General features: G+C 34.4%; 1 protein-coding gene across 2 annotated transcripts in view; it reads right to left on the reverse strand.

Moving 5' to 3' along the window:
- The window catches only part of ANKS1B (ankyrin repeat and sterile alpha motif domain containing 1B), a 1,101,801-nt gene that overhangs the window by 603,841 nt on the left and 478,915 nt on the right, over positions 1–19,045 (reverse strand). For both annotated transcript variants that reach the window (XM_047867387.1, XM_047867386.1), the window contains exon 12: positions 2,564–2,744. In XM_047867387.1, the coding sequence (XP_047723343.1) occupies positions 2,564–2,744 (181 nt within the window). The remainder of the gene's footprint in view (positions 1–2,563; positions 2,745–19,045) is intronic.

Here is a 19,045-nt window from a genome sequence, read left to right on the forward strand (position 1 = left end):
ATTAATAAATTAATTAATTTTCTATCTACCTCAAAGGACTGTTGAAAAAACTCAAAAATTAATCATCCAAAGAAACACTTGGTGTACTAACTGAAATGAAGCTGAGATTTTCCTAAAGCAAGAATCAGAGTACTTGTCATCTCTCCCATTTTAGAATTTTAAATCTGGTAATAATCATTCAAATCAGTGTTAATTGAGTAATAATTATATATAGAGACACTTTCTGGGATCCACATACCATTTTTATTCACAAATCATATCCCATCCTTCCTCTCCTATAAAGTTGAATCTGGTGCATGGCAGACATACAATAAATGTTCACGTTCAAGGAATTAATGCTAGTCTTCATTAATATCATAATGACTACTACTAACATGTATTGAGCATTAACTATGTGCCAGACACAGTGCTATTTACCTTATGTGCATTACCAGGCTATAGAGTAAGTTAATATAATTAATTAATTGGTAGTTTAATTCTACACCTAAGAACACAATAGCATAAAGAGGTTAAGTCTTATAGCTAGGTATGATATTTAGTTCATGGTTAGTAAACAAACTTAGGTAGCCTGACTTCAGTGCCCACAATGTATCAGGGATCCATTCATTTTAGCTTACAATTCTAGAAAGAGGAGAGAAGATAATAAAGAAATAAACAAATGAAGAATGTAATTTTATGTAATAAATAAGAATCTGGAAAAAGGAAAGAGGAAAATTTGACCGAAGTGCCAAAAACAATGTTGAAAAGTGGTTAAGAACATGGACACTACCACCAAGTTTGAATCCCAGGTCTGCCATTATGGGCTAGTTAGCTATTTATCCTCTATCTGTGTTTCCTTGTCTATCATAATAATACCTAATTCACATATCAGTTATGAGATTTAAATGAGTTAATACACATAAAATGCCTAAAATAGTCTATGATACATAACGTTAAAGTATTTGCTTGAAACTTATTGGTTATTGATGTTACTATGATTGTTCTTTTTGCATTTTTGCTATTATAATTGTCATCACATTGAGAGCCTTACTCGAAATAAGGTGATCTGGGAAGGCCTCTATGAGAAAGTGTATTTGAGCCAAAACTCAAATGACACTCAGACACATGAAAATTTGAAGACAGAGATTCCAGGCAGCAGGAACCAATGTACAAGTCCCACAACTAGAATGCCTAGAAAAGAAGGCCAGTGTGGTCCAAGATGAGTTTGCTAGAGCTTAGGTTAAAGAGCTGGTCAGAGCTAGGTTATATTGAACTTCACTGGCCATGGTGAGAAGTTGAATTTTATTCAAAGTTCAGTGAGAAGCCACTGAGCTTAATGATGATAACATACTTTGATTTGGGGCGCCTGGGTGGCGCAGTCGGTTAAGCGTCCGACTTCAGCCAGGTCACGATCTCGCGGACCGTGAGTTCGAGCCCCGTGTCAGGCTCTGGGCTGATGGCTCAGAGCCTGGAGCCTGTTTCCGATTCTGTGTCTCCTTCTCTCTCTGACCCTCCCCCGTTCATGCTCTGTCTCTCTCTGTCCCAAAAATAAAATAAACGTTGAAAAAAAAAAAAACATACTTTGATTTACCTTTTATAAATATCACTCTGGTTGCCATGAAAAGATTAGATAACAGCTTTCATAAAATATCAATGTCACCACTTTCATTAATCATCATTTTTTAAATCTTAGTTTTCCTAGGGGAAAATAATTTTCTGGATATTTTTGGACTGTTTTGTATCAGTGTTCTCAAAAGTACAGTCAGAGTAAAGGACTTACGTAGAGTGCATACATTTATACACATACACAATACTCATTTTGAACAAAGGTTATACGGAATACCCATATAAATGATACCTTATGATTCTAAAATCCATATTAATCATATCTAGTGGATTTAAAAATCATATCTCTTTGAGGGAAAGTAGTAGAATAGTTCACTTACTTTAATATAAAGGGAGGAAATTCTTTAGGTCCCACTTCTCATATTTCTGTCATTTGGACTTACAATTATTAGCTTCTTGCCCCCAGAGAAAGGAAACATTGCAAATCCAATTGGGTGGAACCAGGTATGTGTTAACAGTGGGTGTGGTTACTTTCCTTAATCTTCTCCTTACCCCCAGCCTTATTTCCTCACACTTCTCCTCTCCAAGTTCACTTTGGTTCAAGTAGATTGAAAGCCCATTTAGGCCAAACCATCCAACTCAATCTTACCAGGTTGATGCAGGTTCTGTGGCCTCAAATCAGCTATTAATAAAATCCTATATTGAGTTGATACCACTGTATGGAGAGGGGTAAACAGCAGTGGAAGAAAAGCATTTCCAGGTCTCTGGTTCTTTTACTGCCATAATAGCATTAAATTATCATCCTTTAATATGTAATACCTGAAAGACCATTAATGTATTCAACAAGAATATTATATTCACACTCTGACAAAAATTGTAATGCCCTACATTGTTATACATGTGGGTGAACGAAAAGCACAATGCAATTTGTAGGAAGATTCCTCTTAATTCCTTGAACTCATTAAGGCTTTAGTTTTAAAAGTTCAAAAATATAGCTGCATAAAGTGAACTGCTTTACCTGTATGGCTAGTTCCGTTGTTCTTGACTTCTGTGGTTCCCACAGAAGAGGTGGGCGGACTAACAGGAGGGCTGGAAGTAAAGCTTGCACACCCTGCAGATGTGTTGATTTCAAAATATTCTTGGTTGTGATTCATTCGATGAAAATCCAGAGAAGACACAATAGATGTTCGTTGTTTAGGCTAAAATAAATGGGCATGATGAGAGTATTAATATGATCATGTTCATCTTCAGCCTAATCTCCCCATTGATTTAATCTAACTGATGATTTTATCAAACTAAATGGTTTTTATTTTTTTTTTTTAATTTTTTTTCAACGTTTATTTATTTTTGGGACAGAGAGAGACAGAGCATGAAAGGGGGAGGGGCAGAGAGAGAGGGAGACACAGAATCGGAAACAGGCTCCAGGCTCTGAGCCATCAGCCCAGAGCCTGATGCGGGGCTCGAACTCACAGACCGTGAGATCGTGACCTGGCTGAAGTCAGACGCTTAACCGACTGCGCCACCCAGGCGCCCCTCAAACTATCTAGTTTTTATACTCAAAATATAATTGTACTTTACAGAGAGACACTAAATAATCCCTTGATTAATTAAATAATAAAAAAATTGTTTACTGAAAACATATTTTGGCATAGCTGATAAAATAACTTGGACTTTTTGTTAGAATTCCCCAGAAGACTGTACAGATATATTACCCAATTTTTTTCTTAATAATCAATTCAGAAAGTTGAAATTTTAAAGACACCTTTCATTGAACTAACATTTATTAAGCATATGGCATTTTCCAGACCCTGAGGATATAGAGTCTAATAATAAAAGAGCTCTTAAAACGTTGAAGCATAATTAAGGCAGTTCTGTTTTGTTGTTGTTGTTGTTGTTGTTGTTCTTCTTCTTCTTCTTCTTCTTTATATAGTCCAAAGAATTGATAGCATTAGATATTTTCCCCAAGTACCATATGCTGGAATTTGATCATAAGAATTAAGTTATATAGAACATTTCCCAGGACTTAAGAATCTACTTGGTATTTGTAGTGAACTTGGATTTCCTTTTTTAAGGATTGTAATTAATCCCCAAATAGAAAAGTCAATTTAAACATAAAAGTTAAAATCATGGAGTAATAGATATAATTTACATCCTTTGTCAGTAATGAATTGCTCCCTATAGCAGTTTTCTGGTTTTTTTTCCCCATAGTTTTAATTACATACACTTTTCTTCCTGACTAGCAGAGCTTCTAACATTATCCTTGGCAGTCTTTTTGGCGCTCAGAATTGTGTGCATTTCCCAAGATTCAATCCAAGTTTTCTTTCTTTTTATTCTAATTAATATTACTTAAATATTAACAATATCCTATAATAATTAACAAGAGATTAACTTCAATCTCTTTACAATAAATTTTACTGTACTTTACTATCCCCAAAGTACAATAAACTTTTGGTTTATTTTAATCACTGCCATCAAATACTGGTTTATTTAACCAATGTACTCCATAGATTATTTTCCTGCAAAATATTCAAGTTACCCTGTCTCTTCCAGCTCATCATGTTTTTTTTAACATTTAATTTAGTCTATAATTTAAAATAAACAATGATAATGAAAAGGTCTCTATTTTACAGTTTTTTTAATATAAGGGGTACAAATGATCACAATATGCTTTATTATCTCACCATCGCAATACTTTTATGAAAGAGTTTTAGAGGCACTGTTATACAAGCAAGTCACTTATTATTATGACACATCAATTCAGTAGTAGAATTCAAATTAGTACTCCCATAGGATTCAGTTGCTTTTGAATTATGAAAGATTGGGGTACAATGTCAGGCTTGGTTTTTCACAAAATTTCTGTCCTTAGGGCTACTGAATCTCAATTTCACATTCATGTTCTTTCTACTAGACTATATAACAGCAATTAAAAGGCATGAAATATGACACTAGCTCCAATGGAAACTCAGGTATGGTCATCATCTTGGTTTTGTTTTATCGTGTTGTATTGTGATTTTGTTTCACTTCATATATAAGCAATGGGCCAAATTTCTATGATGTTCCTTCTCATAATCTTTATAAAGATCAAGTCAACTGATACATATGGCTCCTTTAGTGCTGTTTCTTTTTTTAAAGTTTATTTATTTATTTTGAGAGTGAGAGAGAAAGAGAGAGAGAGAGAGCACAAGCGAGCAGGGGAGGGGCAGAGAAAGAGGGAGAGAGAGAATCCAAAGCAGGCTCTGCACTGTCAGCACAGAGCCTGATACAGGGCTCAAACTCACAAACCATGAGATCATGACCTGAGCCAAAACTAAGAGTTGGACGTTTAACCTAGTGAGCCATCCAGGCACCCCTTTACTTCTGTTTCTTAAATACATGTTTCTTGACTACACAAAGCTCTAATTATATTAAAATCAGAATTTGTTATGCAATCACAAAAGCAAACAGGTTATTTTTTGTTGTTGCATTAATTCCTTCCAAAAATATTTGTTTAGTATTACTAAACTGTAGATACCTTGGCAAGCAGTGTGATAGGAATAAGACTAATGAGACATTGTCCTTGTTCTCCAGGTGATTATAGAGTTGAAGTGGGAAAAGGATGGTGCATGAGGGAAGAAACAACCCAAGGATTATGCATTAGTGCAGTACTATACAGTGATAAGGACTAATGTAAGTGGAAGCACAGAATTCCTAAGCACAGAATTCTCTAAAGTAGAGAATTCTACTTTCTACTTTAGAAAGGGGATCAGGAAAGGCTTCCACAAGCAGGTGATTGATGGCTGAGTTGAATCTCAATGAAGCAGAGATGGTAGGCAGACAAAAGAGGATGGGGAGAAGAAAAATACAGACTGCATAAAGTTCATAATGGCTACAGTGCAGAGTATGTGAGGTAGTGGTAGGTACAAGCCATGAGATATTACAAGTTGCAGGGTCCAAATGATAAAGGGTTCTAATGCCATGTTAAGGAATTTGACTTTAGCTTGAATATTTTAAGGAACCACTGAATGATTTCTAAGCAAGAGGATTTGATTTCATGGTTGGGCATGCATCTTAATAAACTCATTTTAGCAGGTTAGAAAATGGATTGGTCAGGGCTGGATTAGAGGAAGAGAGACTAATTAGGAAGACATTAAAGAGTTCCAGCCAAGACAAAGTGAGGTCCTGAGGTAAAGCAGTGACAACAGTGTTGGAGATAGCAGATGTTTTTAGGAGATGCTAATGAGGTTAGCTCTTTAGGTCTTGGCATCTGATTGGATGTGAAGGTTGATTTTAAGGAAGAAGTCTAAGGCGACTCACAGATTTCTGCTTGGGTGAATGCTGGAAGTTTGTGTGTGGGTCTGTGTGTGTGTGAGAAACAGAAATATACTAAGCCAGAAGTATACAAGATGTAAGATATACTATTGGGATTCAGTATAGACTGCTTAATATGTGGTTATGCAAATCTACATGAAATTTCCCTTTCTTTCTTTGAGCAGAATGCTATAATCTCACTGTAACATGGCTTCAAATCAAACAAATGGAGGGAGGGAGACAGGTGAATGGAAATTCCAAAGGGAAGGAACCATGGATCCGTGATCATCTAACTGCATTATTATTTGCTTCTTCAGAGCTGTCTATTGGTTATTATTAGCCAGCTTAAGGAAAAGTCATTGGGGGAGTTATTACCCAAAGCTCTCTGAGTATCTGAGATGATGAAAAATGAGAATCATTATATGTTAGTCATGCTTTAAGAATGGGATTATAAAACTCTGGCCTGTGGCCCCAATCTGACCTGCCTCTTGTTTCTGAAAATAAAGTTTTATTGGGACACGGCTATGTCCATTCATTAATTTATTGTCTATGGCTGTTCTCATGCTATAATGGCAGTGTTGAGAAGTTGTGACAGAGGCCAGAGTATTCATAACTCTTAAAATATTTACCATCTTGTCCTTTAGAGAAAACATTCATTGGCAAACCCCTGTTCTAAAGGATCATTTTGCACATCATTTTAGTGGTCAACAAAACCGTAAGTATAGCTTCCCATTTGTTTCCTAGCCTATGTGCATTTAGGTTGGGGGCATGTAACTAATTCTGACCAAATGACTATTAGTCTCTATCTCTCTTTTACTCTCCAGAAGATGTAGCTATAAGATGAAGGAGGGTCATTCACCTCACCCTGGGTTTTAAGAGAAGTTGAAATAAAATTCCTTTAGGTTAAACTGCTGAGATTCTGGGTTTGTCTGTTGTGGCAGCTAGCATTACTTACCCTAACTAGCACAATGCAGTTGGCTCAGAGAGGTTAAATAATTTATGCAAGATTACATAAGTAGTTAGCAGGAGGGCTTAGATTAGAAGGAGGTTTCATGTGTTCAAATCTAGAGACAATTGGATGGTGCCTCAAAGCACAAAAGACAGAGGTGGGATTAAAAAGACATATCTATGTGGAAAATGAAATAACAGCAATGGGAAAAAAGAGTAAAGAGATGGTAGCGCTATTAAAAATGGAGATTAAAGAGGATGAGATTAGAATATTCACTCAAACTTAGATTTTAATACATTCCATTTTCCTAACTATTCTGATGGAATCTTGCTAAGCCATACAGTACAAAAGAAAAGTGTTTTCACAAATTCACTGAAATTACAAATAAAATTTGCCAAGTTTCAATGTGTAAAATGAGTTTCACTTGTGTTCCCTATGGCTACTCCTCTAAAACATCGTCCCCATGTGGTCCAACACTTGTATCTCTACTTTCCAAAGGACTTGTTCCCACACATATTTACTTAACCAGAGCCAGCAAAGTACAGATCATGGGCCAAATCCAGGCTTCTATTTTTGTAAAGCCTGTGAGCTAAGGATGGCTTTTATATGTTTTTAATGATTGAAAAAAACAACAAAAATAACATTAGTGACAGGTGAAAATTATATGAAGCTCAAATTTCAGGGTCTATAAATAAAGTTTTACTGGGACATATGAATGGCACACCCATTTATTTACATGTGGTCTATGGCTGTTTTCACACTACCATAGCAAGTTGAGTAGTTACAACAGAGATTTATGACCCACAAAGCCTGAACAATTTTATACTCTTTAACAGAAAAAGTTAGTGACCCCTTCTATAGACTGATTAGGATATGTCTCTGAGGAGGTGAAATGGAACAGCTCCATAAATGACTGAAATAGTCACAGCCAGCTCCATAGAGTTGCTGGAAACAGTGGCAACATGAGCGATGCCCTTTGTTCTACAAAGCAGGAAAAAACAACATTTTCCTGTCTTCCATGGTCTTATTTGCTACTTAATATCTTATTCCCTTGGGCGTGGGTACATTCACAGGGTGAAAGCACATCCTCATAGGCACACAGGTGTTCTGCCCTGCACATCAGTGCATGTACCCAACCTCCATCCTCCTCACGCTCAAGGTCTCACTGCTGTATCAGCAATTACTAGCTTGGCCAGGAACACCAGGATTGGGGGAGCAGGTGGCTAAGAATCCCACCTAGTACAGTGGGATGATGGTAGGAGGTGGGAACACAGATGAGCCCAGGCTCCATTTTCCCACAGACCTCACTTACAAAACACAAATTCAGAGATAAAAATCAGTAAGAATTTTAGACAGCACCCCAAAAGCATTAAACTCTAAGCATGGGACCCTTCTTCATGTGGGGTCCCACATCCATGAAGCCAGTGCCATCTTAGTCCCTAAAAGAAAATGTGTAAATTTACTGATATAATGTACAGGATGGCATGAATTTCCTACACTTATTATGGATTCTCTTAATCAGAAACTATTATCATAAGAATATCTGTATGCTCTATAAAGATATAAATGGAATATAACATATTCTGATATAACTTGAAAAATTTCATGGCATTTCTGCAACCCAGTTAGATGTGATTCACATATGAATTAAATGAGAACACATAATTCCTGACTAGGATGAGATTTAGGTAACGTGTACATTTACTTCCAAATATCCTCTAGATTGGAATCTAAGTTTCAAATATCCACTTTTATGTTTCCTCTTCTATTGTTAACTACTGTATGTTTTAAAAATCCACTTGCTTAGATCTAAGTGTATTTTAAATCATTTGAATGCACTTAATTATAAAGGAACCTCATCAACCTCCTAATAAAATGTCAAATAGGACTAGAGGGATACTCTGATGTCAGTACAAAGAAAAAGTAGTACTAGCAAAAGTCAGTGGTTATATTAAATCATCCAAGCAAAAGGAGCATTCAAAATGAGTTCCCAAAGACAGCTGAATGTCAGTAAATTAGCAAGTGACATCAGTAGAAATATGTGGAAATGACAGACTTTCCAGACACTAGCCCATTGATAAATTATATCAATATGAAGCAAAGTCCTGTCAAGTCAGTGGTAATAAATTTAGGTGCCTTCTTAAATACTTTTTAAAATGAGGATGAGATGGGTGATAAAAATGGGAAGCTAGATCAGTAGTATTTTCTTTCAGTACTTTAATCAGTCTGAAATATTTTATGTATATAATGAAAAATTTAATTCTAAGCATTTTCCCCAAATGATAACCTGCTGCCTAACAGCATCATTTCTTCACTGATTTGAAATGTCACCTTTATCATATACTAAATTTCCAAATATAAACTGGGCTTACATTTTTGGATTGAACTATGTTCCCATTGATCTACCTGTCTATTCCTATGCTAATACCACATTCTCATAATTACTATTTTGGCTCCTCCTCCTACTTCTAGAACTCTTAGTTAATGGATATTGGATCTCTTTGATCCCCTTTGTTTTATATTCTGGGAGTATTTTACAATTAGGTATTCTAAAGCACTTTTATTAATCTGTTCAAAAAATACTACTGACCATCAGCTATGTGTTAGACACTGTTCTAGGCTCTGGGGATATGTCAGTGAACAAATAAGACAAGGCACAAAACTTTTAGTCATTTTACTATGTCTTTAGGTGTAACGATCCTGTTTAATTTTCAATAAATGGTTTTTTTTTCCCAAGTATTCAATTTTAAAAGTAACCTCTTCTTTATGAGTTCATAACCTCTCAAATCTTCTAAGGATATTGATTTTCAACTTTTTCAGTCATTAATCATTTTCTCAAAGGTCATTTAATTGTTCATTTTCGTCAAGTGTCTGGTGTTCTTCATCAACCATTTTGATTACCTAGGACACTACCCCATTTCTCTCTCCTGTTCCAATTCCCAAGGGAGGAGCTTCAGTGGACTCTTCCCCTTACTGAAATAGGTATTAACATCTGGTAGGAAAACAACAAAGTCAATTGTTCCATGTATAAGATGCTGAGGTTTGTCAGTTGCTGTGATTAATCTCTGTCTAAATCCAATGCCATCTGTCTTTATCTTTAAGAAGTTCTAAATGCTTCTGATAGTACCACTCACTGTTCTTCATTACTGCTATGGCTTTATTCTTATTTTTGTATCTATTTTACTATTTTAGTTGCATGTACAGAAAGAGAAGATGTAAAAAGTTGAGATCAGTTCACCTTCCTGAGTTAAAATTCTCATACTTCTCTGTGTTGATCACTTTTAAAACAGCAAAAAGAAAGGATCTGAGGGAGTACAGATAACTCAATAGGGGTAGAAATTATCAAACTTTTTATTACATATGTCATGCAAGTTGAAAACAATTTCTATTTTTTTCTTTTCAATTAAAGGAGTAAAAATTTTTAATGAGGTAAATGTTTTTATCACGGATACAATAATTAATATGATTAAGACTTATTCTAAAAATGTAGAGCTTCCTATCTTTAGGTACGCAAAATGCCACTCTGCTGTACAGTTATGGCCAAACATAGAAAAAAAAAAGTATGACACTACAAAGGAGATAAAGTGGGTGTGAGTAAATACCAGGTGCTTAAGAGGAATATACATTCTTCTAGGAACTTGAGATTTGTTATCACATTTAAGCCTAGAATTTTGGTATTAGAAGTAGTTATTAACTCTTTCTGTTTTACAACGTATTTGAGATTTAGAGATAGTCTCACACTTAAAAAGTAGGAGAGCTGAAATTAAAACATGGTCTATGAAATTTCAGATTGATTGCATTTCCCCTAGGACATCATAGTACATATAAAGCAAAAAAGAGTAAGCATAAAGTTACAAGTAAAACCAAGAACCAAATAGCTCTCGAGTATCTCATCTTTACATCAATGAGCATTTTTCTACTCTGTCTATTGGAAGCATTTTTTTTTAACAGTCATTGTTTTAAACAGTGTTGAAGAAAGGTACCAAATATACAACCTAAACTTACACCTAAAGGAGCTAGAAAAGGAGCAGCAAATAAAGCCCAAAGCCAGCAAAAAAGGGAAATAATAAAGATTAGAATGGAAACAAATGATATAGAAACAAAAAACCAGCAGAACAGACCAATGAAACTAAACCCCTAGCAAGACTCATAAAAAAGAAAATACAGAGGACCCAAATAGATAAAATCATGAATTAAAGAGGAAAGATCACAACCAACACTACAGAAATACGAACAATTATAAGAGAGTACTATGAAAAATTATATGCCAACATACTGGACAATTTGGAAGAAATGGACAAATTCTTAGACACCCACACACTACCAAAACTCAAACAAGAAGAAACAGAAAATTTGAATAGGCCCATACCAGCAAAGAAATTGAATCAGTTATCAAAATCTCCCAACAAATAAGAGTCTGGGGCCAGATGGCTTCCCAGGTGAATTCTATCAGACATTTAAAGAAGAGTTAATACCTATTCTTCTCAAACTGTTCAAAACATAGAAACAGAAGGAAAGCTTCCAAACTCATTCTATGAAGCCAGTATCATCTTGATTCCAAAACCAGACAAAGACCCTACTAAAAAGGAAAATTACAGGCCAATATCCATGATGCACCTTGATGCAAAAATTCTCAACAAGATACTAAAAAATCAAATTCAACAGTACATTAAAAGAATTACTCACCATGATCAAGTGGGATTTATTCCTGGGCTGCAGGGCTAGTTCAATATTTGCCAGTAAATGATTGTGACACACCACATTAATAAAACAAAGGATAAGAACCATATGATCCTTTCAATAGATGCAAAAAAAGCATTTGACAAAATACAACTTATTTCTTGATAAAAACCCTCAAGAGAGTAGGGATAGAAGGAACATACCTCAAGATCATAAAAGCCATATATGAAAGGCCCACCACAGCTAATATCATCCTCAATGAGGAAAAACTGAGAGCTTTTACCCTAAGGTCAGGAACATGACAACAAAGTCCACTCTCCCCACTGTTGTTCAACATAGTACTGGAAGTCCTACACTCAGCAATCAGACAACAAAAAGAAATAAAAGTCATACAAATTGGCAAAGAAGAAGTCAAACTTTCACTCTTAGCAGATGACATGATACTCTACATAGAAAACCTGAAAGACAACCAAAAAACTGCTAGAACTGATACATGAATTTGGCAAAGTCATGAGATATAAAAATCAACATACAGAAATCAGTTGCATTTCTATATACCAATAATGAAGCAGCAGAAAGAGAAATCAAGGAATTGATCCTATTTACAACTGCACCAAAACCCATAAGATACCTAGGAAAAAACCTAACCAAAGAGGTAAAAGATCTGTACGCTGAAAACTATAGAATACTTATGAAGGGAATTGAAGAAGACACAAAGAAGTGGAAAAACAGTCCATGTTTATCGTTGGAAGAACAAAGTTAAAATGTCTATACTACCCAAAGGAATCTACACATTCAATGCAATCCCTATTGCATTGAAGGGATCCCAGTGCAAGAATCCCAATGGATTCTTCACAGAGCTAGAACAAACAATCCTAAAATTTGTATGTAACCACAAAAGACCCAGAATAGCCAAAGTAACATTTAAAAAGAAAACCAAAGCTGGAGGCATCACAATTCTGGACTTCAAGTTGTATTAGAAAGCTATAATCATCAGGACAGTATGGTACCGGCACAAAAGCAGACACATAGATCAATGGAAATAGAATAGAGAACCCAGAAATGGACCCACAAATATATGGCCAACTAATGTTTAGCAAAGCAAGAAAGAATATGCAATGGAGAAAAGGCAGCCTCTTCACCAAATGGTGCTGGGAAAAAAGCACAGCGTCATGCAGAAGAATGAACCTGGACCACTTTCTTATACCATATGCAAAAGTAAGTTCAAAATTAATGAAAGACCTAAATGTAAGACAGGAAACCATAAAAATCCTAGAGGAGGAAACAGGCAGCAACTTCTTATTATACATGTCTCTGGAGGGAAGGGAAATAAAAGCAAAAATGAACTAATGGGACCTCATCAATAAAAAGCTTCTGCACAGCCAAGGAAATAATCAGCAAAACTAAAAGGCAACTGACATAATGGGAGAAGATACTTGCAAATGACACATCAGATAAAGGGTTAGTATCCAAAATCTATAAAGGACTTACCAAACTCAACAGCCAAAAAACAAATAACCCAGTTAAGAAATGGGAAGAAGACATGAATAGACACTTTTCCAAAGAAGACATCCAGATGGCTAATAGACACATGAAAAGATTCTCACCATTACTCATTATCAGAAAAATACAAATCAAAACTACAATGAGATATTACCTCACAACTGTCAGAATGATAAAATTAACAACTGAGGAAACATAGATGCTGGTGAGGATGCAGAGAAAGGGGAACCTTTTTGCACTGTTGGTGGGAATGCATACTGGTGCAGCCACTCTGGGAAACAGTATGGAGGTTCCTCAAAAAATTAAAATAGAACCACCTATGACCCAGCAATTGCACTACTAGGTATTTATCCAAAGGATACTAAAATTCTGATTTGAAGGGGCACATTCACCCCAATGTTTATAGCAGCACTATTGACAATAGCTAAATTATGGAAGGAGCTCAAATGTCCATCAACTAATGAATGGATAAAGATGTGGTATATAAACACAATATAATACTACTCAGCCACCAAAAAGAATGAACTCTTGCTATTTACAATGTGGATAGAACTAGAGTGTATTATGCTAAGTGAAAATAAATCAGGTAGAGAAAGACAAATATCATACGATTTTACTTATATGTGGAATTTAAGAAACACAACAAATGAACATGGGGGAAGGGAAGGAAAAATAAGACAAAAACAGAGAGGGAGGCAAACATTAAGAGACTCTTAAATACAGAGAACAAACTGAGGGTTGCTGGAGGGGAGTTGGGTAGGGGGATGGGATAAATAGGTGATGGGCATGAAGGAGAGCATTTATGATGAACCCTGAGTGTTGTTATATGTAAGTGATGAATCACTGAGTTCTACCACTGAAACCAATATTACACTGTATGTTAACTAACTTGAATTTAAACTAATTTTTAAAAATGAAAAATAAAGAGTGTTGGAGAAAATTCAGATGGGTGGAAAAGAGGAACAAATAGAATCTAACTCTGCTATATATTAAACTCTTACAGTCACTAGGTGTTTAATTAAAAGAAAGGCAGAAATTAAAAAAAAATTATGTTTTCTACTTTTACCACTTCATTTTATTTCATTTTTACATGGAGATATTTGCCTATGGATTAATATATAAATTCATCTTTTATTAAAAGATACACATTTATAAAACTCTCAGTATATTCCTAGTAGCATATATAGGAATGAGTCTAAGACTTTTAAAATGGAAAATCTATAATATAGATTTCTCCATATGAGCTAGTTTCTTCACACAAGTTATTCAAACATTAACTGGAAAGACTACATATAGCCATGAGAGAATAATAAAGGCTTTTATTCTAGTAGTATTTGATAAAAGAGTTAAATAGCTCTGGACCCAAGGAAGATATTGAAGAACAGGAGAGCCTTTGACTGCCAGACTATGAAGATAATTCTTGTAGACCCTTCTCCCAGAAATAAACTATTTATAACTATCTTGCAAACAGTATTTTTTAAATTAGGCATTTCAAATATTTATGCATTAATATTTCAGAGATGCTTAAGTAAAATTCAAATGTGTGTAAAATTAAAAACAAGACTAGTTTTATTTCCTACATTTAGGTTCTTTAAAAAAAATTAAATAATTTGTTTTAGTTTAAGAGCAGAAGGAAGTAATTATACAAAGGGTTATAGAATATATGTTCTCAGCAGCCAAAACAGGAAGTTCTTATCACTGTGTGGGTGAAAGAAAGAAATTTTTACAAATTAAGGTGCAAGTTGCCATTTTATTTATTTTTTTTACAACTTAACATTTGTAATTAAATTTTTTTTTGGAAATTATTGTTGATTCACGTGAAGTTGTGAAAAATAATACAGAGAAATCCCGTGCTCTTTTTGTAGTTTTCTTAATGGTATATCATCTTACTAACCTACAGTACAACATCACAACCAGGATACTGACACTGATACAGCCAAGAAACGTAATAATTCCATTCCACAAGGATCCCTCTAATTGCCCTTTAATAGTTACACCTACTTGTCTCCTGTCTCCACTTCTTCCTTAACTCCTGTCAACCACTAATCTGTTCTCTTATTTCTATAATTATGTCATGTCAAAAATTATATAAGATAAGTAGATATATGATAAATAGAATCATACAGTATGCAGTTTTTGGAATTGCTTTTCTCAGCATAATTCTCTGGGGATTCATCCAAGCTATTACGTGTATCAATAGCTTGTTCCTTTTTATGCTGGGTAGTATTCAACGGTATGAATGTACCACAGTTCACTTAAACATTCAGCTATTGAAGGACATCTAGATTGTTTCCATTTTTCAGCTATTAGGAATAATGCTTCTGTAAATATTTGTGTACAGGTTTTTTGGTGAACTTAAATTTTAATTTAGTTGGGATAAATTTTCGGGAGTACAAATGCTGGGTGATATGGTAGTAAAGCATTTAATATTTTAAGAAACTGCCAACTGTTTTCAGATTTGCGGTACCATGTTACATTTCCACCAGCAACGTATGAGCTTCTCCATGTCCTGGTTAACATTTGATGCAGTCACTAATTTTTATTTTAGCCATTCTCATAGATGTGTAGTGATATTTCATTGTGGTTTTCATTTGTATTTCCCTAATTGTTAGTAATGTCAAAAATCTTTTCATTTGCTTATTTTCCATTGTATATCGTCTGCAGTGAAATGTTTTTTCATGGCTTTTGTCCATTTTTTAATTGGATTATTTGTTTTTATACTGTTTATAATGTTCTTTACATGTTCTAGATATTCGTTCTTTATCAGGGTGTGGCTTACAAACATTTTCTTCAGTCTGTACTTGTCTTTCCATTTCTTAACAGAGTTTTTCACAGAGCAAACATTTTTAATTTTGATGAAGTACAACTTATCAATTTTTACTTTTATAGATCATGGTTCTGGTGTCAAGTATAAGAACTCTTTGCCTAGCTCTAGATCCTGAAGATTTTCTTCTATGTTTTTTTTTCTAAAAGTTTTATAGTTTAACATTTTACATTTAAGTTGGTTATCCATTTGAGTTAATTTTTGTAAAAGGTGTGAGACTCAGGCCAAATTTCATTTTTTGGCTTATGTATCCCCAATTACTCTAGCACCATTTGTTGAAAAGGCTATCTTTCCTCCATTGAATTGCTTTTGCAACTTTGTCAAACAATAATTGAGTATACTTATGTGAGTGTATTTCCAGGTTCTCTCTTCTGTACCATTGATCTATGTGTCTATCCCCCTGCTAATAATACCATACACTCTTCAGTATTGTAACTATAAATCTTAAAATTAGGTAGACTAATTCTTCCCAGTTTATTCTCTTCCAAAATTGTTTTAGTTATCCTAGTTCCATTACATTTACATATATATTCAAGAATAATCTTAACTATGTCTTCAAAAAATCTTGCTTGGATTTTGACAGGAATTATATTAAACTTGTGCGTCAATTTGGAAAGAATTTACATCTTTACTACAGTGAGTCTTCTAATTCATGAATACTATCTTTCCACTAACATTTTTTTCTATTTCTCTCACCAATATTTTGCACTTTCCAGTATACAAGTCCATACAAGTCCTTTAGGTTAGATTTAGATCTAAGTATTTCTTTTAATTTTCTGTGTGTGATTATAAATGGTATTGTATTTTTAATTTTATTGTCTACATGTTCATTGCTAGTTCTTGGAAATACAATTGCTTTTTAAAAATTTTTTTAATCTTTATTTATTTTTGAGAGAGAGATAGAGTGTGAGCAGGGGAGGAGCAGAGAGAGAGGGAGACATAGAATCCGAAGCAGGCTCCAGGCCCTGAGCTGTCAGCACAGAGCCCAACGCAGGGCTCTAACTCACGAGAGACTATGACCTGAGCCCAAGTCGGATGCTCAAACAACTCAGCCACCCAGGCGCCCCAATACAACTGCTTTTTTAATGTTTATTTTGCATGTTGTGACCTTGCTGAATTTACTTATTAGTTATAGGAAGTTGTTGTTGTTGTTGTTTGTAGATTTGTTAGTATCTCCTAAATGGACAATCATGTCATCTACAAACAGGAACAGTTTTTTTCTTCCTTTCCAATCTGTATACTTTTATTTCCTTTTTTCCTCTTATTGTACAACCTAGAACTTCTCATACTATGCTGAATAATAGTGGTGAAGAGATCAGACATCTTTACTTTGTTTCCAATCTTGGAGGAACGCATTCAAATTTTCACCATTAACTATTATGTCAGTTGCAGATTTTTTGTAGATGTTCTTTATCAAATTCAGGAAGCTCAAAAAAAAATTCAGGAAGCTCTCCTTTATTTGTATTCTTTTACGAGTTTGTTTGTTTGTTTGTTTTTAATCATGAATGTATCTTGATTCTTGTTGAATTCTGTTTCTGCTTCAATTGATGTGATCGTTTTTTTTCTTTATTAAATTTCAAATATTGAACCAGTCTTGTATCCCTGGAATAAATTACACTTGGTCATGGTGTGTAATTCTTTTTCTATATTGCTGAATTCAATTTGCTAATATTTTGTTAAGGAATTTTGTGTCAATATTCATGAGTTGATACTGCTCTCTAGTTGTTGCTTTTGGTGTTGTTGGGCTTTTTCTTTGGTTGGTTGGTTTTGTACTAGCTGGTTCAAGTATCAGGGGAATACCAGCTAGCTTCAGAAAATGAATTACAAAATATTCCCTACTCTTCTGTTTCAAGAAAATATTATTTACTATTGGAGCTACTATTCTTTAAATGCTTATTACAGTTCTCCAGGAAAACCATATAGGCTTAGAGATTTCTTTTTTAGAAAAATTTTAAATTATGAATTAAATTGCCTTAATAGTGATGGGACTATTAATGTTACCTTTTTCATATTAGGTGAATTGTGGTAGTTTGTGTTTTAAGAAGAATTGGTTCATTTAAGTTAAATTGTCAAATTTATGTGGGGAGAGTGGTTTGCAACATTCCTTTTGATGTCTGCAGAGTCTGTAGTGATATTCTCAGCTTCATTCCTGATTTAGGTACTTTCTTAGGTGTCTTTCTTTTCAGTTTCAGTTTAAGAATAGTAGGAAGTAATTATATAATAATTTACAGAAGATATGTTCTGATCAGCAAAAATAGGAAGCATATATCATTATGTGTATGAGAGAGGAAGTTTTTACAAACAAAGGTGAAGTGTGTACTGTGTTTTAACTGATCAGAAGTCATTCAGTGTAGTTAATTCTTAATTTATATCATTACTTTACTAAAATATCTCTCATTTAATACATGATGTGCCAGGTATCCCACATATATATACTTTTTCATATAAATACCACAACAACTCTGCAAAAGTTAATACCACATTTTAAAAATGGGTGAAAGAAAACTTCCCAAAGTACACTCTTCTTTCAAAGACAGCTTTAGAATCTAAGTCTCTCAACACTTCAAAACAGTGAACACACTTTCTATTGCACCATGCTGCCTCTTCTCTATAATTACCCAAAATGTTTTTCTATATGATAAAAATAATGGTGCTTTTTTGTTTGGTAAGAAAATGAAGGTTTAAAAGAACATTTTCCCCAGGGAATCTATAAAAGCAATTTTTAAAGAGTTTATCACCAAAAAGTAAATAAATTGTAGACAGAAAAGAGAAGTTATGGTTTAAGCCAGCAATACGTGACAATATAATTACTTATATGGATGAATTTAAGATGATGTAACATTTTAAGAATAAATACATAGAACTTCCCTTGGAACAAAATGCAATCCGTGTCACAGGAATTTATGTCATGGGATAATGAAGGGTTTTTTGTTTGTTTGTTTGTTTGTTTGTTTTTTAATGATGATAAGTATCCAAATTAGTTTTGGCTAACAATTGCAACTCCTCTTTCCATTAAGTGTTTTCCCAAAACACTTACCAGAATACACATTTTAATAAAAGTTTTTCCTTTTTCCTTGTCCCATCTCTGGCAAAGGAATGCTCAAAAGGCTAACAGAAAGGGATATACAGGGGAGGGGGGGCACCTGGGTGACTAAGTTGGTAGAGCATTTGGCTCAGGTCATGATCTCGAAGTTTGTGAGTTTGAACCCCACATTGGGCTCGCTGCTGTCAGCTCTGTGTCAACACAGAGCCTGCTT

This window comes from Prionailurus viverrinus, chromosome B4, assembly GCF_022837055.1.
Source record: "Prionailurus viverrinus isolate Anna chromosome B4, UM_Priviv_1.0, whole genome shotgun sequence".
Lineage (NCBI taxonomy): Eukaryota > Metazoa > Chordata > Mammalia > Carnivora > Felidae > Prionailurus > Prionailurus viverrinus.